General features: G+C 26.3%; 1 protein-coding gene and 1 long non-coding RNA gene across 2 annotated transcripts in view; one reads left to right on the top strand and one right to left on the bottom strand.

Annotated features, from left to right (window-relative positions):
• The window catches only part of LOC127281835 (uncharacterized), a 35719-nt gene that overhangs the window by 1327 nt on the left and 11510 nt on the right, over positions 1-22882 (bottom strand). The window lies entirely within an intron of this gene.
• The window catches only part of LOC127281831 (uncharacterized), an 87482-nt gene that overhangs the window by 58001 nt on the left and 6599 nt on the right, over positions 1-22882 (top strand). The window contains exon 3 of the mRNA XM_051305770.1: positions 22289-22366. Coding sequence (XP_051161727.1) covers positions 22289-22366 — 78 coding nt within the window. The remainder of the gene's footprint in view (positions 1-22288; positions 22367-22882) is intronic.

Raw genomic sequence — 22882 nt, 5'->3', positions numbered from 1 at the left:
TGTATTTTATTTTTTAAGATGACCGAATTGTTTATGAATAGAGTCACGTATATTATAATGTGTGTGTGTGAGAAATTTGCTTAAAAGAGTTCAATCATTTTTAATAGGGATAAATTTGTTCCAACATTTTTCGTTCAAGATTATAAAAAAAAAAAAAATTGTGTTCAATACAATATTGCAGAATTGAAAAATTCAATATACGACATAAAAAAAATGAAAAGAAAGAAAGCAGTAATTTTTCAAATTATAAATTTCAAACTATATGCATCCAGAGAAATATTTTATTGACATTGAAGCAAATAAAAATTTGTCTCAGAATTTAATTTGTTTTAATTTTAAACGAAAAAAAAAAAAATTATTTAGCACAAATAAAATTTTATTTAGTGTAAATAAAATTTTTATTTAACTCAAATGAAATTTTTATCAAATAAAATTTATTTGAAACAAATAAATATTTGCCTATGAGACAAATATATATTTTCTTTGGGGGTGGTGAATATTTTTTAAAAATTTTTATATAAAGGAAAAAAAAAACAAAATAAGTGAGGATATTTTTTTTTCGATTAAATTTTTTTTTTTGTGAGTGATGCAAGAAGTAATCCCTGAAATCCAATGAGGTATGGTTCTCACGGATATTGTGAGTTCCATTATTGCATTCCACTCGATAAAACATTTCCCAGTCGTCTGCAGATGCTTTTTTCTTAATTATACCTTTCATTTGACTTCGATCTTTGATTAATCGAGACAAAGGTTTTTTAATTTTATAGTAAAATATTGTAAATAAACAATTTATAATTAATTTATACAATTTATATATAAAAAAAAAATTATTATACTCAGAGAAAATATTTGTCACAGAAATAGAAATTTATTAGTTGCAATATTTATTTGTGCTAAATAAATTTTATTTATGATTTAAAAATTTTATTTATCACAAATAAAATTTTTATTTAGAAATAAATTGGCTGAGACAAATATAATATTTAACTCAAATTTGGTTCACATAAAAAATTTCTGATGCAGTAATAATTTAATTCAAAAAAAGTTTCTTTTCGATAGAAAATATTATTTTTGAAAGATAAGTATATCGTTATCTTGAGAGGTACTTATATATGAACTCAAAAAGTACATGTGACTTTAAAAAAAAAAAAATCTTATCGGTTTACACATAAGGGGAATGAGTAAGCTTCTCTAGTTTCCGTATTATGTCATTCAATTTTTGCTTACGTTTCGCATCAACAGGTAAAGAGGTAAATACATCATTGTATATAAATGTACAATGACAGAATTATTGTTAATCAAAAATTATAAAATATTTTTTTTTTTTTTAGAATTTAAAAATGATTTTTGATTATATTAAAATTTGCTTTTTCAGGCTTGATTAAGAGTTAGATAAACCAGATGTCCACATGCAAACACGTTTTAGTTAAAAATATGAGGAATTGACCTGAATAATTCCCGATCAAACATCACCTCCGGAAATCGACGTCAATATCACCAGATCATTGCATTTCAGTAAAGTTTATTACACGCGAGACTTGCTTCTATAAATTGAAAATGTCAATATACACATAACCTGAGTTAATATATAAAGCATATATATAAAAAAAAATATATATAATAATGCTATTTGATGAAAATGTGAATTTTTTTTTCCTTTTTTTATAAATACACTGTACCATGCTTTTTTTTTGTTCTTACTTAAATCCAATTGGCAAGGAACGGTAAATATTAGCAGAAGTGAATTGGTAACCACTATAATAACAAAATTCGATAAAATAAACTTGACGTCAATTGAGTAATTCTTAAATTTAAAATTTATAAATATATGATTAGAAAAAAAAATTACGTAACAAAAAATTCTTTTTTTTTTAAATAAACATCAGTTTCTTAAATGATAATTTAGCACCTCAATAAAATTTAGCTTAAGTAAAACAAACTTTTCGATTTCTTTTGCTTATAAAGTGTAATCGAATCCCGCGGTTCACTGCTTGTAAATAATTTGGGAACAGGATACTTCAAAGCATTCACCCCAGGGGCTATATTGCTATTTAGTCTATAGCTTTTTTTTATAAGCAAAAAAGAAAGAGTCGAATTATAATAAAGTTCATTGAAACATATAAATTTTAAATTAAATAACTTTTTTCTTTATTTTCTATTAACTAAAAAAAAATATTCATGTCGACAATATTATTTTTCATAATGTCTTTTTCAAAAGGAAGAAATGTCATTTCCTGTGAAAAAAAGAAAAAGTTATCTGATCGCTTGGGATTCTCATTTCAAAGTCTTACAACACATGTTCGTACAGTGTAAATTCAAATGAAAAAACTTTTCTTTTTGTACTTTTTAAAACAAATATTTTCTAATTGTTATTTTATTATTTATTATTTTCATTTCACTTTACAATTTTCTTTTTCTATATTTTATATTTTTTTCTAACATTCGTGTAATTTGTGCTAAATCTTATACACACTTTGAATTTTAATATTTAAAATTTTTCTCTGCCCTATATAAATTTTTTATATTCATATACGAAAAAGGAAATATTTATATATATATATATATATATATATCCACTTTCGATAAAACTGCATAAAAGTGTCATCTCAAATTCCGCAAAATCTTTTATACAAAAAAAGAAAAAAAAACTCGACTGAAGTTTTGAGGATTTATATATAAAATATGCCAGAACATATTTCTTCTACTTTTTAAATTAAGAAAAGACGCATCGCGCAAGTTTTTTACAATTCGCGAATTCAAAAAAAAAAATGATGTGCCTGAAATTCTAAACGTTCAAAAATGAATGAAAAAAATTTTTTACTACTTTTTTAACTTTAAATTTGATTATAAATTTTTGTATTCAAAAAAAAATTAATAATTTATTAAATATTAATGCACTTTTTTTATTTTTCATTAAAAAAATTTTATTGCTAATTTTTTTTTAAATTCTGAAGGTTCAAATAGGGCGCATGTTTTTTCCATAAAAAAATAATTAGAATTTTTATTTTAAATAATATCAAAATCATAATTTTTTTGACGAATTTTTATTTTTCAAATTAACATTTAATGGAATTTTATTTAACGAATTTTTACTTAATGAAATTTTTAGGTACCGAATTTTTATTTTGGCAAAATTTTTCATTTCACAGAATTTTTCTTTATCAAACTTTTTATTTAAGAATTCTAATTTAATTGAATTTTAATTTAGAAAAATTATTATTCAACAGAATTTAATTCTGCATTCTAAAAGTGATTCGAATTTTTAGTATCATGAATGCCAATTCACCGAATCATTATTTGAACCAATTTTTTAGCTGTAGGAATTATTATTTATAAAATTGGTAATTGATAAATGTTTAAAATTGCGTCGAAATCTTTTTGTCTATTGTTTGTTCGACAATTTGCAATTTCGGACAATTTGGCGTTTTAACAATTTCCATCAAATAACAATTTGTACAAGCAAAAATTCTGGTAATTAAAGATTGTAAATACTGAAATTTATAAAACATCGAATGACTTAAAATTCTGTTCGATGAACTTTTGTGCTAAATTAAAATTCGGTTAAATCAGAATTCTATTAAATGAAAAATTGTGTAAATTTAAAAAAATTTACCAACAATATAATTTCATTTATTTATAAATTTATATAAACATTATAAATATTTATAAAGATGGTAACATTTTCTAAAAAAAAAAAAAACTTCAATTTAAAGCAAAAAATTAATTTCTTCGATATTATATAAAATCAATAATTAATTAAATACAGATTATGGTTACTTATATTTTTAAGAGAACATTTTGGAATTTTTAATTAATATTCCAAATGTTAATTAACATTTTTATGTTTCTAAAAAACTGTTTCGAAAAAAAAATGTGAACGTATTTATGTTTTATGGGATAACTTTTTTTTTTTACAAACAAATGACATCACTAAAAAAAAAAGAATTTGAATACTAAAATATAGTTTTTCGTCACGTTTTTTTTCGAATATTTGATTTTTATCGGAAAAACAAAAATAATTTCTTAATTCTTCTTCTTTTCGACGAACAATATGCGCGCAGGTGGTTTGCAGAAATGTATATTACATAGTTGCAACGTGAAAAAAAGACGGCTGAGTTATTTTAAAACTTCCTTGGTGAAAGAAACTTTTACGCGCGAGGATTTAGCGACTCTAATACCTCCCTGAAGTACGCAACGTTTATCTTAAACGAAAAATTTTTTTTTAATAATTACATAAAACTCCTTAAAATAGGTACAAACTAATGAAAAACAACCAAAAATACAGTTTAGAAAAAAAAATTACACAAATTACACCCCAAACACCCCCTAAAATTTGAAAAAATTGAAAAAAAATAGAAAAAAATTCATTAATTTAAATCTAAATGCGGGACCAAAGATTTTATTGTTGTTTTTGCATCTTTATATGTCCCTTGGAATGTGAAAAAATTGTGGGCGAATTTGATGATCCGCAACCCCGATTTTTTGACCCCTAAAGTTTGAAAAAATCCAAAAAAATCGAAAAAAAATCGAAAAAAAATTCATCATTTCAATTCTAAATACGGGACCAAAAATTTTATTGTTCTTTTTACATCTTTATTTGTCCCTTGGTATGTAAAAAAATTGTTGCCGAAATTCATGATCCGCAACCCCGATTTTTTGACCCCTAAAGTTTGAAAAAAATTTGAAAAAATCCAAAAAAATCGAAAAAAAATTCATCATTTCAATTCTAAATACGGGACCAAAAATTTTATTGTTGTTTTTGCATCTTTATATGTCCCTTGGTATGTAAAAAAATCGTGGGCGAAATTCATGATCCGCAACCCCGATTTTTTGACCCCTAAAGTTTGAAAAAAATTTGAAAAAATCCAAAAAAATCGAAAAAAAATTCATCATTTCAATTCTAAATACGGGACCAAAAATTTTATTGTTGTTTTTACATCTTTATATGTCCCTTGGTATGTAAAAAAATTGTTGGCGAAATTCATGATCCGCAACCCCGATTTTTTGACCCCTAAAGTTTGAAAAAAATTTGAAAAAATCCAAAAAAATCGAAAAAAAATTCATCATTTCAATTCTAAATACGGGACCAAAGATTTTATTGTCGTTTTTGCATCTTTATATGTCCCTTAGAATGTAAAAAAAATGTGGGCGAATTTGATGATCCGCAAACCCGATTTTTTGACCCCTAAAGTTTGAAAAAAATTTGAAAAAATCCAAAAAAATCGAAAAAAAATTCATCATTTCAATTCTAAATACGGGACCAAAAATTTTATTGTTGTTTTTGCATCTTTATATGTCCCTTGGTATGTAAAAAAATCGTGGGCGAAATTCATGATCCGCAACCCCGATTTTTTGACCCCTAAAGTTTGAAAAAAATTTGAAAAAATCCAAAAAAATCGAAAAAAAATTCATCATTTCAATTCTAAATACGGGACCAAAGATTTTATTGTCGTTTTTGCATCTTTATATGTCCCTTAGAATGTAAAAAAAATGTGGGCGAATTTGATGATCCGCAAACCCGATTTTTTGACCCCTAAAGTTTGAAAAAAATTTGAAAAAATCCAAAAAAATCGAAAAAAAATTCATCATTTCAATTCTAAATACGGGACCAAAAATTTTATTGTTGTTTTTGCATCTTTATATGTCCCTTGGTATGTAAAAAAATCGTGGGCGAAATTCATGATCCGCAACCCCGATTTTTTGACCCCTAAAGTTTGAAAAAATCGAAAAAAATCGAAAAAAAATTCATCATTTCAATTCTAAATACGGGACCAAAGATTTTATTGTTCTTTTTACATCTTAATATGTCCCTTGGTATGTAAAAAAATCGTGGGCGAAATTCATGATCCGCAACCCCTATTTTTTGACCCCTAAAGTTTGAAAAAAATTAAAAAAAATTTTAAAAAATCGAAAAAAAATTCATCATTTCAATTCTAAATACGGGACCAAAGATTTTATTGTTGTTTTTGCATCTTTATATGTCCCTTGGAATGTAAAAAAATTGTGGGCGAATTTGATGATCCGCAACCCCGATTTTTTGACCCCTAAAGTTTGAAAAAAATTAAAAAAAATTTAAAAAAATCGAGAAAAAAATTCATCATTTCAATTCTAAATGCGGGACCAAAAATTTTATTGTTCTTTTTACATCTTTATATGTCCCTTGGTATGTAAAAAAATCGTGGGCGAAATTCATGATCCGCAACCCCGTTTTTTTGACCCCTAAAGTTTGAAAAAAATTAAAAAAAATTAAAAAAAATCGAAAAAAAATTCATCATTTCAATTCTAAATACGGGACCAAAAATTTTATTGTTGTTTTTGCATCTTTATATGTCCCTTGGTATGTAAAAAAATCGTGGGCGAAATTCATGATCCGCAACCCCGATTTTTTGACCCCTAAAGTTTGAAAAAAATTTGAAAAAATCCAAAAAAATCGAAAAAAAATTCATCATTTCAATTCTAAATACGGGACCAAAGATTTTATTGTCGTTTTTGCATCTTTATATGTCCCTTAGAATGTAAAAAAAATGTGGGCGAATTTGATGATCCGCAAACCCGATTTTTTGACCCCTAAAGTTTGAAAAAAATTTGAAAAAATCCAAAAAAATCGAAAAAAAATTCATCATTTCAATTCTAAATACGGGACCAAAAATTTTATTGTTCTTTTTACATCTTTATATGTCCCTTGGTATGTAAAAAAATTGTTGCCGAAATTCATGATCCGCAACCCCGATTTTTTGACCCCTAAAGTTTGAAAAAAATTTGAAAAAATCCAAAAAAATCGAAAAAAAATTCATCATTTCAATTCTAAATACGGGACCAAAAATTTTATTGTTGTTTTTGCATCTTTATATGTCCCTTGGTATGTAAAAAAATCGTGGGCGAAATTCATGATCCGCAACCCCGATTTTTTGACCCCTAAAGTTTGAAAAAATCGAAAAAAATCGAAAAAAAATTCATCATTTCAATTCTAAATACGGGACCAAAGATTTTATTGTTCTTTTTACATCTTAATATGTCCCTTGGTATGTAAAAAAATCGTGGGCGAAATTCATGATCAGCAACCCCGATTTTTTGACCCCTAAAGTTTGAAAAAAATTAAAAAAAATTTTAAAAAATCGAAAAAAAATTCATCATTTCAATTCTAAATACGGGACCAAAGATTTTATTGTTGTTTTTGCATCTTTATATGTCCCTTGGAATGTAAAAAAATTGTGGGCGAATTTGATGATCCGCAACCCCGATTTTTTGACCCCTAAAGTTTGAAAAAAATTAAAAAAAATTTAAAAAAATCGAGAAAAAAATTCATCATTTCAATTCTAAATGCGGGACCAAAAATTTTATTGTTCTTTTTACATCTTTATATGTCCCTTGGTATGTAAAAAAATCGTGGGCGAAATTCATGATCCGCAACCCCGTTTTTTTGACCCCTAAAGTTTGAAAAAAATTAAAAAAAATTAAAAAAAATCGAAAAAAAATTCATCATTTCAATTCTAAATACGGGACCAAAAATTTTATTGTTGTTTTTGCATCTTTATATGTCCCTTGGTATGTAAAAAAATCGTGGGCGAAATTCATGATCCGCAACCCCGATTTTTTGACCCCTAAAGTTTGAAAAAAATTTGAAAAAATCCAAAAAAATCGAAAAAAAATTCATCATTTCAATTCTAAATACGGGACCAAAAATTTTATTGTTGTTTTTACATCTTTATATGTCCCTTGGTATGTAAAAAAATTGTTGGCGAAATTCATGATCCGCAACCCCGATTTTTTGACCCCTAAAGTTTGAAAAAAATTTGAAAAAATCCAAAAAAATCGAAAAAAAATTCATCATTTCAATTCTAAATACGGGACCAAAGATTTTATTGTCGTTTTTGCATCTTTATATGTCCCTTAGAATGTAAAAAAAATGTGGGCGAATTTGATGATCCGCAAACCCGATTTTTTGACCCCTAAAGTTTGAAAAAAATTTGAAAAAATCCAAAAAAATCGAAAAAAAATTCATCATTTCAATTCTAAATACGGGACCAAAAATTTTATTGTTGTTTTTGCATCTTTATATGTCCCTTGGTATGTAAAAAAATCGTGGGCGAAATTCATGATCCGCAACCCCGATTTTTTGACCCCTAAAGTTTGAAAAAAATTTGAAAAAATCCAAAAAAATCGAAAAAAAATTCATCATTTCAATTCTAAATACGGGACCAAAGATTTTATTGTCGTTTTTGCATCTTTATATGTCCCTTAGAATGTAAAAAAAATGTGGGCGAATTTGATGATCCGCAACCCCGATTTTTTGACCCCTAAAGTTTGAAAAAAATTAAAAAAAATTTTAAAAAATCGAAAAAAAATTCATCATTTCAATTCTAAATACGGGACCAAAGATTTTATTGTTGTTTTTGCATCTTTATATGTCCCTTGGAATGTAAAAAAATTGTGGGCGAATTTGATGATCCGCAACCCCGATTTTTTGACCCCTAAAGTTTGAAAAAAATTTAAAAAAATTTTAAAAAATCGAGAAAAAAATTCATCATTTCAATTCTAAATGCGGGACCAAAAATTTTATTGTTCTTTTTACATCTTTATATGTCCCTTGGTATGTAAAAAAATCGTGGGCGAAATTCATGATCCGCAACCCCGTTTTTTTGACCCCTAAAGTTTGAAAAAAATTAAAAAAAAATTTAAAAAAATCGAAAAAAAATTCATCATTTCAATTCTAAATACGGGACCAAAGATTTTATTGTTGTTTTTGCATCTTTATATGTCCCTTGGAATGTAAAAAAATTGTTGGCGAAATTCATGATCCGCAACCCCGATTTTTTGACCCCTAAAGTTTGAAAAAAATTAAAAAAAATTAAAAAAAATCGAAAAAAAATTCATCATTTCAATTCTAAATACGGGACCAAAAATTTTATTGTTCTTTTTACATCTTTATATGTCCCTTGGTATATAAAAAAATTGATGGCGAAATTCATGATCCGCAACCACGATTTTTTGACCCCTAAAGTTTGAAAAAAATTTGAAAAAATTTAAAAAAATCGAGAAAAAAATTCATCATTTCAATTCTAAATGCGGGACCAAAAATTTTATTGTTCTTTTTACATCTTTATATGTCCCTTGGTATGTAAAAAAATCGTGGGCGAAATTCATGATCCGCAACCCCGTTTTTTTGACCCCTAAAGTTTGAAAAAAATTAAAAAAAAATTTAAAAAAATCGAAAAAAAATTCATCATTTCAATTCTAAATACGGGACCAAAGATTTTATTGTTGTTTTTGCATCTTTATATGTCCCTTGGAATGTAAAAAAATTGTTGGCGAAATTCATGATCCGCAACCCCGATTTTTTGACCCCTAAAGTTTGAAAAAAATTAAAAAAAATTAAAAAAAATCGAAAAAAAATTCATCATTTCAATTCTAAATACGGGACCAAAAATTTTATTGTTCTTTTTACATCTTTATATGTCCCTTGGTATATAAAAAAATTGATGGCGAAATTCATGATCCGCAACCACGATTTTTTGACCCCTAAAGTTTGAAAAAAATTTGAAAAAATCGAAAAAAATCGAAAAAAAATTCATCATTTCAATTCTAAATACGGGACCAAAGATTTTATTGTTGTTTTTGCATCTTTATATGTCCCTTGGAATGTAAAAAAATTGTGGGCGAATTTGATGATCCGCAACCCCGATTTTTTGACCCCTAAAGTTTGAAAAAAATTTAAAAAAATTTTAAAAAATCGAGAAAAAAATTCATCATTTCAATTCTAAATGCGGGACCAAAAATTTTATTGTTCTTTTTACATCTTTATATGTCCCTTGGTATGTAAAAAAATCGTGGGCGAAATTCATGATCCGCAACCCCGTTTTTTTGACCCCTAAAGTTTGAAAAAAATTAAAAAAAAATTTAAAAAAATCGAAAAAAAATTCATCATTTCAATTCTAAATACGGGACCAAAGATTTTATTGTTGTTTTTGCATCTTTATATGTCCCTTGGAATGTAAAAAAATTGTTGGCGAAATTCATGATCCGCAACCCCGATTTTTTGACCCCTAAAGTTTGAAAAAAATTAAAAAAAATTTAAAAAAATCGAAAAAAAATTCATCATTTCAATTCTAAATACGGGACCAAAAATTTTATTGTTCTTTTTACATCTTTATATGTCCCTTGGTATATAAAAAAATTGATGGCGAAATTCATGATCCGCAACCACGATTTTTTGACCCCTAAAGTTTGAAAAAAATTTGAAAAAATTTAAAAAAATCGAGAAAAAAATTCATCATTTCAATTCTAAATGCGGGACCAAAAATTTTATTGTTCTTTTTACATCTTTATATGTCCCTTGGTATGTAAAAAAATCGTGGGCGAAATTCATGATCCGCAACCCCGTTTTTTTGACCCCTAAAGTTTGAAAAAAATTAAAAAAAAATTTAAAAAAATCGAAAAAAAATTCATCATTTCAATTCTAAATACGGGACCAAAGATTTTATTGTTGTTTTTGCATCTTTATATGTCCCTTGGAATGTAAAAAAATTGTTGGCGAAATTCATGATCCGCAACCCCGATTTTTTGACCCCTAAAGTTTGAAAAAAATTAAAAAAAATTAAAAAAAATCGAAAAAAAATTCATCATTTCAATTCTAAATACGGGACCAAAAATTTTATTGTTCTTTTTACATCTTTATATGTCCCTTGGTATATAAAAAAATTGATGGCGAAATTCATGATCCGCAACCACGATTTTTTGACCCCTAAAGTTTGAAAAAAATTTGAAAAAATCGAAAAAAATCGAAAAAAAATTCATCATTTCAATTCTAAATACGGGACCAAAGATTTTATTGTTCTTTTTACATCTTAATATGTCCCTTGGTATGTAAAAAAATAATGGGCGAAATTCATGATCCGCAACCCCGATTTTTTGACCCCTAAAGTTTGAAAAAAATTTGAAAAAATCGAAAAAAATCGAAAAAAAATTCATCATTTCAATTCTAAATACGGGACCAAAGATTTTATTGTTCTTTTTACATCTTAATATGTCCCTTGGTATGTAAAAAAATCGTGGTCGAAATTCATGATCCGCAACCCCGATTTTTTGACCCCTAAAGTTTGAAAAAAATTAAAAAAAAATTTAAAAAAATCGAAAAAAAATTCATCATTTCAATTCTAAATACGGGACCAAAGATTTTATTGTTGTTTTTGCATCTTTATATGTCCCTTGGAATGTAAAAAAATTGTGGGCGAATTTGATGATCCGCAACCCCGATTTTTTGACCCCTAAAGTTTGAAAAAAATTTGAAAAAATCCAAAAAAATCGAAAAAAAATTCATCATTTCAATCCTAAATCCGGGACCAAAAATTTTATTGTTCTTTTTACATCTTTATATGTCCCTTGGTATGTAAAAAAATCGTGGGCGAAATTCATGATCCGCAACCCCGATTTTTTGACCCCTAAAGTTTGACAAAAATTTGAAAAAATTAAAAAAAATCGAAAAAAAATTCATTAATTTAAATCTAAATGCGGGACCAAAGATTTTATTGTTGTTTTTGCATCTTTATATGTCCCTTGGAATGTAAAAAAATTGTGGGCGAATTTGATGATCCGCAACCCCGATTTTTTGACCCCTAAAGTTTGAAAAAATCGAAAAAAATCGAAAAAAAATTCATCATTTCAATTCTAAATACGGGACCAAAGATTTTATTGTTCTTTTTACATCTTAATATGTCCCTTGGTATGTAAAAAAATCGTGGTCGAAATTCATGATCCGCAACCCCGATTTTTTGACCCCTAAAGTTTGAAAAAAATTAAAAAAAAATTTAAAAAAATCGAAAAAAAATTCATCATTTCAATTCTAAATACGGGACCAAAGATTTTATTGTTGTTTTTGCATCTTTATATGTCCCTTGGAATGTAAAAAAATTGTGGGCGAATTTGATGATCCGCAACCCCGATTTTTTGACCCCTAAAGTTTGAAAAAAATTTGAAAAAATCCAAAAAAATCGAAAAAAAATTCATCATTTCAATCCTAAATCCGGGACCAAAAATTTTATTGTTCTTTTTACATCTTTATATGTCCCTTGGTATGTAAAAAAATCGTGGGCGAAATTCATGATCCGCAACCCCGATTTTTTGACCCCTAAAGTTTGACAAAAATTTGAAAAAATTAAAAAAAATCGAAAAAAAATTCATTAATTTAAATCTAAATGCGGGACCAAAGATTTTATTGTTGTTTTTGCATCTTTATATGTCCCTTGGAATGTAAAAAAATTGTGGGCGAATTTGATGATCCGCAACCCCGATTTTTTGACCCCTAAAGTTTGAAAAAATCGAAAAAAATCGAAAAAAAATTCATCATTTCAATTCTAAATACGGGACAATGTTCTTTTTACATCTTAATATGTCCCTTGGTATGTAAAAAATTCGTGGGCGAAATTCATGATCCGCAACCCCGATTTTTTTACCATTAAAGTTTGAAAAAAATTTGAAAAAATCCAAAAAAATCGAAAAAAAATTCATCATTTTAAATCTAAATTCGGGACCAAAAATTTTATTGTTTTTTCGCATCTATATATGTCCCTTAGGACGTATAAAAATGGTGGACGTATTTGATTTTAATTTTATTCACTTTACAAAATTTTTATTTGTTTGAATTTTTATTACTTGAATTTTCATTTAATATAATAGGCATTTTGAAGAGTTTTTATCGTGTAGAATTTCATTGCATAGAATAAGAATTGTGTCAAATTAAATTCTACTAAAAGAAAATTCTAACTAATGATTTTAAAGCTTAATCATTTGTCATCATTTCTATTCCCTGTAGTCTAGATGCGTGTGTGGCGGGGATAGAACCGAGCGCGGATATTCGGCTTCGTTCGGCTCAGATCGGCTCTTTGCTTGGCACTGGCCTCGCCGCTCTCCCCATCAGACCCCGGCGAAAGTCTATAACTCCTTGGAAATCTTATTTTTCTTTTCTCGACATATTCGTTCGCTCTCCACTCGGACCCAACTTAAACTTGCTTTGGTGAAACAGTGAAGCTTTATGTTTGAGTCAATATTATTTAGTGGTGATATGATCCTGAAAAATTCTGAATTTTTTTTCAGTGATTGAAATTTTTAATTTTTATCATGAATAAAATTGTAATGTCCATAATATTAAAATTTTTCAAAAATTTAAAATTTATGTAATTATTATGTCAAAACTATTATAACCAGTTAGTAGAATATTTAAAAATGTATTAATTTATTTATTATTATGTAAATTAAAAACAAATATTCTAACAAAATTATTGGGTATTAATTAAAAATTAAAAATGTCCTACAATACATTTGTTTTTTAAAATCAAGATTTCAAAAAATGTTTAAAAATTTTAATATTAAAAACTTTATATTTATGTTATTCATGATAAAAATTTAAAATGTCCATGACATTTTCAGTTTTTCATTAACTGAAAAAATATCCGAATTTTTCAGGACCATGTCACCACTAAATAAAATTGACACAAATATAAAATATTTAAAATTTCACTGTTTCACCAAAGCGATTTTAAGTTGGGTCAGTGGAGAGCGAACGAATATGTCGAGAAAAGAAAAATAAGATTTCCAAGGAGTTATAGACTTTCGCCGGGGTCTGATGGGGAGAGCGGCGAGGCCAGTACCAAGCAAAGGAGCCGATCTAAGCCGAACGAAGCCGAATATTCGCGCTCGGTTCTATCCCCGCCACTCACACATCTAGACTACAGGCAATGGCAATCACGTCTGTTTTATGATTTTTGGGACAGATGATTATGCTCTAACAATAATTAGTTAGAATTTTCATTTTATAGTCTTTCATTTATCATAATTATTTTTGAGTCAAATTTTTATTTGTGTGAATAAGTATTGTGCAGAATTTTTATCAAACCAAACAAAAAAACAATTCACAGAAATTTTATTTGTTTGAATCTTTACTTATCAGTATTTTTAATAGCTCCAATTTTCATTTAACATAATAATCATTTTCAAGAATTTTTATTGGTTAAGTAAAAATTCTGTATGTAGTATGACAAATCCTTAATATGGAGATTATGTCAAATAATAATTAGAACACATGTATTTTTTTCGATTTTTTCAAATTTTAGGGGTGAAAAAATAAAAGTTGCGGATCATGAAATTCGCCAAAAATTTTTTTACATTCCAAAAAACATATATAGATGCGAAAACAACAATAAAATCTTTGGTCCCGCAATTAGAATGGAAATGATGAATTTTTTTTCGATTTTTTTGGATTTTTTAAATTTTTTTTCAAACTTTACGGGTCAAAAAATCGAGGTTGCGGATCATCAAATTCGCCCACAATTTTTTTACATTTCAAGGGACATATAAGGATGCAAAAATAACAATAAAATCTTTGGTCCCGTATTTAGAATTGAAATGATGAATTTTTTTTCGATTTTTTTGGATTTTTTCAAATTTTTTTCAAACTTTAGGGGTCAAAAAATCGTGGTTGCGGATCATGAATTTCGCCAACAATTTTTTTACACACCAAGGGACATATAAAGATGTAAAAAGAACAATAAAATTTTTGGTCCCGTATTTAGAATTGAAGTGATGAATTTTTTTTCGATTTTTTTGGATTTTTTCAAATTTTTTTCAAACTTTAGGGGTCAAAAAATCGGGTTTGCGGATCATCAAATTCGCTCACATTTTTTTTACATTCTAAGGGACATATAAAGATGCAAAAACAACAATAAAATCTTTGGTCCCGTATTTAGAATTGAAATGATGAATTTTTTTTCGATTTTTTTGGATTTTTTCAAATTTTTTTCAAACTTTAGGGGTCAAAAAATCGGGGTTGCGGATCATGAATTTCGCCCACGATTTTTTTACATACCAAGGGACATATAAAGATGCAAAAACAACAATAAAATTTTTGGTCCCGTATTTAGAATTGAAATGATGAATTTTTTTTCGATTTTTTTGGATTTTTTCAAATTTTTTTCAAACTTTAGGGGTCAAAAAATCGGGGTTGCGGATCATGAATTTCGCCCACGATTTTTTTACATACCAAGGGACATATAAAGATGCAAAAACAACAATAAAATTTTTGGTCCCGTATTTAGAATTGAAATGATGAATTTTTTTTCGATTTTTTTGGATTTTTTCAAATTTTTTTCAAACTTTAGGGGTCAAAAAATCGGGTTTGCGGATCATCAAATTCGCCCACATTTTTTTTACATTCTGAGGGACATATAAAGATGCAAAAACAACAATAAAATCTTTGGTCCCTTATTTAGAATTGAAATGATGAATTTTTTTTCGATTTTTTTGGATTTTTTCAAATTTTTTTCAAACTTTAGGGGTCAAAAAATCGGGGTTGCGGATCATGAATTTCGCCAACAATTTTTTTACATACCAAGGGACATATAAAGATGTAAAAAGAACAATAAAATTTTTGGTCCCGTATTTAGAATTGAAATGATGAATTTTTTTTCGATTTTTTTGGATTTTTTCAAATTTTTTTCAAACTTTAGGGGTCAAAAAATCGGGGTTGCGGATCATGAATTTCGCCCACGATTTTTTTACATACCAAGGGACATATAAAGATGCAAAAACAACAATAAAATTTTTGGTCCCGTATTTAGAATTGAAATGATGAATTTTTTTTCGATTTTTTTGGATTTTTTCAAATTTTTTTCAAACTTTAGGGGTCAAAAAATCGGGTTTGCGGATCATCGAATTCGCCCACATTTTTTTTACATTCTAAGGGACATATAAAGATGCAAAAACGACAATAAAATCTTTGGTCCCGTATTTAGAATTGAAATGATGAATTTTTTTTCGATTTTTTTGGATTTTTTCAAATTTTTTTCAAACTTTAGGGGTCAAAAAATCGGGGTTGCGGATCATGAATTTCGCCAACAATTTTTTTACATACCAAGGGACATATAAAGATGTAAAAACAACAATAAAATTTTTGGTCCCGTATTTAGAATTGAAATGATGAATTTTTTTTCGATTTTTTTGGATTTTTTCAAATTTTTTTCAAACTTTAGGGGTCAAAAAATCGGGGTTGCGGATCATGAATTTCGCCCACGATTTTTTTACATACCAAGGGACATATAAAGATGCAAAAACAACAATAAAATTTTTGGTCCCGTATTTAGAATTGAAATGATGAATTTTTTTTCGATTTTTTTGGATTTTTTCAAATTTTTTTCAAACTTTAGGGGTCAAAAAATCGGGTTTGCGGATCATCAAATTCGCCCACATTTTTTTTACATTCTGAGGGACATATAAAGATGCAAAAACAACAATAAAATCTTTGGTCCCTTATTTAGAATTGAAATGATGAATTTTTTTTCGATTTTTTTAGATTTTTTCAAATTTTTTTCAAACTTTAGGGGTCAAAAAATCGGGGTTGCGGATCATGAATTTCGCCAACAATTTTTTTACATACCAAGGGACATATAAAGATGTAAAAAGAACAATAAAATTTTTGGTCCCGTATTTAGAATTGAAATGATGAATTTTTTTCGATTTTTTTGGATTTTTTCAAATTTTTTTCAAACTTTAGGGGTCAAAAAATCGGGTTTGCGGATCATCAAATTCGCCCACATTTTTTTTACATTCTGAGGGACATATAAAGATGCAAAAACAACAATAAAATCTTTGGTCCCTTATTTAGAATTGAAATGATGAATTTTTTTTCGATTTTTTTGGATTTTTTCAAATTTTTTTCAAACTTTAGGGGTCAAAAAATCGGGGTTGCGGATCATGAATTTCGCCAACAATTTTTTTACATACCAAGGGACATATAAAGATGTAAAAAGAACAATAAAATTTTTGGTCCCGTATTTAGAATTGAAATGATGAATTTTTTTTCGATTTTTTTGGATTTTTTCAAATTTTTTTCAAACTTTAGGGGTCAAAAAATCGGGGTTGCGGATCATGAATTTCGCCCACGATTTTTTTACATACCAAGGGACATATAAAGATGCAAAAACAACAATAAAATTTTTGGTCCCGTATTTAGAATTGAAATGATGAATTTTTTTTCGATTTTTTTGGATTTTTTCAAATTTTTTTCAAACTTTAGGGGTCAAAAAATCGGGTTTGCGGATCATCAAATTCGCCCACATTTTTTTTACATTCTAAGGGACATATAAAGATGCAAAAACGACAATAAAATCTTTGGTCCCGTATTTAGAATTGAAATGATGAATTTTTTTTCGATTTTTTTGGATTTTTTCAAATTTTTTTCAAACTTTAGGGGTCAAAAAATCGGGGTTGCGGATCATGAATTTCGCCCACGATTTTTTTACATACCAAGGGACATATAAAGATGCAAAAACAACAATAAAATTTTTGGTCCCGTATTTAGAATTGAAATGATGAATTTTTTTTCGATTTTTTTTCGATTTTTTTGGATTTTTTCAAACTTTAGGGGTCAAAAAATCGGGGTTGCGGATCATGAATTTCGCCAACAATTTTGTTACATACCAAGGGACATATAAAGATGTAAAAACAACAATAAAATTTTTGGTCCCGTATTTAGAATTGAAATGATGAATTTTTTTTCGATTTTTTTTCGATTTTTTTGGATTTTTTCAAACTTTAGGGGTCAAAAAATCGGGGTTGCGGATCATCAAATTCGCCCACAATTTTTTCACATTCCAAGGGACATATAAAGATGCAAAAACAACAATAAAATCTTTGGTCCCGCATTTAGATTTAAATTAATGAATTTTTTTCTATTTTTTTTCAATTTTTTCAAATTTTAGGGGGTGTTTGGGGTGTAATTTGTGTAATTTTTTTTTCTAAACTGTATTTTTGGTTGTTTTTCATTAGTTTGTACCTATTTTAAGGAGTTTTATGTAATTATTAAAAAAAAATTTTTCGTTTAAGATAAACGTTGCGTACTTCAGGGAGGTGACTCTAATTTATCTGGTCCCTTGGAAATTTGCTATTACACGGTAATAGAAAAGTATAACGTCTAAAAGTTCAGAGTATGTCGAGTCTATTTAGCACAAAAACTAAACTAAACTAAAAAAAAAAAAAGAAAACAAAGAGATAAAAATAGGTCTCAAAGCTATTTGTAGTCTATTAATTTTTATGAACTTTAATTAATTAATAGAATTTTTTTTAACGACTAGTAAAAAAAGGAAGAAAAAGGCTTTTAAAATAAAATTTTTTTTTTTAGACAAAAAAGCGAGGATTTTTTTTTAAAGAAAGTTATATTATGAGAAAATTTGCAAAAATTCTTTTTATTAATGAAATTTCAGCTTTATATATCTTGATCTATACGGATCAAATAAGATTAAAAATAATGAAAAAGTGGTTTAATTTTCCTCGGTTATAAGGGGGATTTTTAAAGAGAGAAAAAGAGAAAACTGTAATGCATAATACCTCTCAACGGACTTATCGTGTCACTTTGTCTCAAGAGCACTTTGAACCCTTTAATTCCTAGAGACGTTTCTCCCGTTTTGGTGTGTCATTTTTGCAACAAGATGCTATAAATTGTCAACTATAATGGTTTCAGAATGTAATTATCAAAAAAAAAGTCTTGATATAAATTTTTATCCTTTCAATCAATCGTTAATTTCAAAAATTCAATTCAATAATTATAAGAATTATTCAGTTTAGAATTTTTTTTTTTTTTTTGAGACACGTGTTAAAGTAATTGAAGAATAAATGATTAAATTTGATATTGTTGGAAAAAAAAATAGCGTAACACTAAATGCGTGTATAAGTGTCAATTTTCTTGAAACACATAAAATATTCAAGGACAATGAAATTAGTGCACTTCATACATTATGTTTATTGTTACACGCGAATGCATTAGTCTATAACAAAAGGATTTATTCATGCATGAACCATATCTTGAGCTTGCATTTTGTTTGTCATATTGATTCCGTTAAGACTATTCTCATTTCTATATATATATATATATATATATATATAGGGGGAGGGGGGGGGGTCTATAAATGCATTAGATGCATTGCACGAGACGCGACTTGACTGTTTGGCGTCAGTTAATCTATTAATCTATACGTGCTTATTTTCAACTGATTCACGGAATCGAAATGTTAGAATTAGACTCAGGCGCACTAATTAACGCGAGGCGATAAAATAATTTATGCCCTCACGCTATATTGAACATAGGTTACTATACTACGACGCTTTTCTTTATATATATATATAAATACCAATCTTCTGATGCGCAAAGAATCATCCTAGTCATTTTTAATTGACACAGATTTTTCAAATCCTTATTTCTGTCACTCTAAATTCAACAACCCGTCAATCTTCTTTTGATTTCGTATACATAAAAAGACTCCTTTGTTATCGAAAAAAAGTTGATTTTTTTTATTATAACAAAATTTAATTGATTAATTAATATTTTATAACTAATGTTATTAGATATTAAATTCATTTTAATAATTATTGTAATGAGAATAAATATAATTCTATATAATGAATATTATCAAGAAAATTTATTACAAATATTTTAGAATCGAACTATAAAGACAAATTTTCAAAATTTTATTTAAGTAGGACAAATTTCTAAAAAAAAAAAATTCTTAAATTTCCATTTTTATAATTTTTTCAAATCTAATTTAAGCAATTTATTCGAATTAAAATTTTTTTTCATAGTTTTAAGTTTTTATGGTCAAAAAAATTTCATGTCAATATTTAATTAAGTTTTACTGATTTTTAAATAAAATTTTTTTTTAAATAATAATTTTGAAAGAGTTAAAATTGAAATTTTCAGAAATAATTGAATTCCAAAGGATTTTGTTAATTTTCAGACAATAATATTAAATTTAACAGAACTAAAAATAATTTATCAAATAATTTTAGATAACATTTTTTAAAAGTAATTGAATTTTTAATGATTTGCATTTTAGATTTTTGAAATTAATTGAACTTTAAAGTGATTTTTAATTTAAAATTTTTGATCATTTTACTCAAAAATTTATTAGAAATTGCAGACAAAAATACAATTATTTGAAAATTTTTTAAAGGGAAAAATGGTTTTAGATAGTTGAATTTTCGAAGAATATTATAAAAATCATTGAAAATAATTGAATTTCAGCTGAAATTATTAAATTTTAGAAGGTTTAAATTGAAATTGAAATTGTTGAAAATAATTAAATTTTAAAAGATTGTCTTAAATTTTAGACAATAATTATAATAAGAGAAATTCTAAATTCTTCGTATAAATTCTATAAATATGAAAAAAATAAATAAATTAAATAATAAATAAATAATTTTTAAAATGAAAAATTCTGCAATTTCTTGCCTAAAAAATATTTTATTTATAATTTTTTGATTAATGAATACTACCAGAAATATTTTTTAGGCTTCGTATTTATTAGAAATCACATAAAAAAATTGAATTCCAAAAGTTTTTTAATTGAAAAATGCTTTCATATATAATTAAATTTTCGAAGAATATTATAAAAATCATTAAAAATAATTGAAATTTTTGTAAATAATTAAATTTCAAGTGATTTTGAATTAAAATTTTTTGATAATTTTATTTGCTAATTTTTTTTTTTTTTTTTTTTTTTGATTATGAACAATTATTTAAATTTCATAAAAAATTTTAATTGAAAAATAGTTTAAGATAATTGAATTTGTGAAGAATTTCATTAAAATTATTAAAATAATTAATTTAGTGAAGAAGTTTAGTTAAAAATTTGTTAAATAATTAAAATAAAGAAGATCTGAAGAAGATCTGCATTGCATACTAAAAAAAAGGTATTGTGTTTAAAAAAATTTTTTTTAAATATAAAAAAAAGTCGAAAAAAGTCGCATTTTATTAAAATTAATAAGTCGAAAAAAGTCGTATAATCCGAGGCCTGTTTATTATAATAATATTTGTTTAGTAATAAATTAAATAACGAAATTTCTATAGTGAAAGGCTGAGGGTAAAACAATAATAATTTTTGGTCGTCAGGTGGCTAGAATCTGGGCACAATAATCTCGAAAATGATTGGTGGGAAACCGCAAAATAATTGAGATTCGTTTCCAACAAACACAAATATCAACCTTTTAGATGAGTACCCAACATATACATACGTATAGATACGACGACATTGGGACATGGTTCGAAAACCGCAAAGCTGCGGTGCACTTTATACAAGTGACCACATTCACATCTAAAAATAGTATTTTAATTACCAATTATAAAAATAGAAATAATATTTTTATTTCTTTGTATACAAAAATTTCAACATGATCGATTTTTTAAAACCTATTGTCTCCGTAAAAAATGTGGGAAAAAATTTTTTTGTGCTATTAAAATTAAAAAAAAAAATTCTCTAAAAGTATTGGAAATCGATTTTGAGACGAATATATATATATAGTCTTATAAGATTTCCAATGTACAGTTTGAGGGTATTATTTATTCTATGTAGAAGAGAAGATATAAATTATGGAACACTAAGAAGCTTACTTGCCTCGTTGTTTGAAAGCAAAGCATCATTAATCACCGCTTGAGGTACAAGTTTCCAGAGGTGCGAAGATTTCAAAGCACCTCATCCCTCATTTAGTGACATTCAACTCTTTTTCTATTTTACTATATTTTAAACTAAAAAAATATTTATTGCCTAAAATATTGTTTTTCAGTTTCTAAGAATAATTTTTAAAAAATTTATTCAATTTTATATTAAAAACAAGATTCTTAATGATAGATATATACTTATATATAAGTTGCAAAAACAAAATGATTTTCTCTATATCAATCTAAACTGAAAGTTTTTTTCTATCAAGAAAAAAAATTTAATACCACCGAAAAAATGTATAACAATTGAAAAGAAATATTTTCTACATTTCTTTTTATATTTTCTTTTACAAAAATATTTTTCTAGAAGTGTATTTTTCTTATCATATTTCAAATATAAACTAAAGAATGACTTTTAAAATTTTTCTCCTTTCTTTATTTTGCGAAATTATTCCATTCCTGTATTTTGTAATAACATTTTGACATTATCAATATTTTTTTTCAAAAGTCAAAAATTTAATTTTTACATAAAATTTTCTTTAATTTATTATTATATTTAATTTTATTTTTACATAAAAAAGGAGAAAAATTCATTTTTTTTCTCGATAAGAAAATAATAAATATTTCTTGGGAAAATTTCCTTATTTTCCAATATTCCATGAAGTTATAATTTTTTTTCTCTCCTTTTTTTTTTTTTTTTTGTTGCCAATAACAAACTTTTTTGAAGAGCAAGTGTCGCTCTAATTATAAGCTAGGCGTGAATCTCTTTGATGTGCACCATCATAATCAAAGACGGGGTAATATATGTTTCAGCTGGATCCAATCTCGTGGGGAAGTTTACTCAAAGCGTCAGGAGAATCGTGCAGGATGTCAAGGATGAGGGAACCGCGAGTACGTATGATATATACTAAATAATTTGCTTTATCTTTTGTCAAGGATATATCTAACTGAAATAATACATAACACGACTTTCTAAAATTCAATTTAACGCGTCAGTAATAAATTATAACTTTTTTTTTTAGATTGCACTTCAGAAAATGAAATTAATATTTTCTCATATTGTAAAATAAAGAAAGAGTAAAATATTTTTAAGAAGAGATCTTTGAAATCTATTTTTTTTTATAAATAAATAAATAAATAAATAAATATGAGAAATTGAAAATAATTTTGAATTCAAATTGAAAATGATACTAATTTATATATATTTAGAAGTTGAACAGTTATGTTCCAATTTTCCTTCGAATTATACCAATGTTTCAAGCCTTGATAATATCTTAAATTCATTGCTCTAGGCGAATTAATTTGTATGAAAACTTTCTTATTGCGACACCTCGAGGCTATAAGGAAAATGACAGAAACTATTACTGTCACTAATTTACTGCAAACCATCTTTGAATTAATGTACAT

The sequence above is a fragment of the Leptopilina boulardi genome, unplaced genomic scaffold (genome assembly GCF_019393585.1).
Source record: "Leptopilina boulardi isolate dan_hultmark-lab unplaced genomic scaffold, ZJU_Lbou_2.1 LbouV2_112, whole genome shotgun sequence".
NCBI classification, from domain to species: Eukaryota; Metazoa; Arthropoda; class Insecta; order Hymenoptera; family Figitidae; genus Leptopilina; species Leptopilina boulardi.
This window is presented reverse-complemented; position numbering and strand designations above follow the sequence as displayed.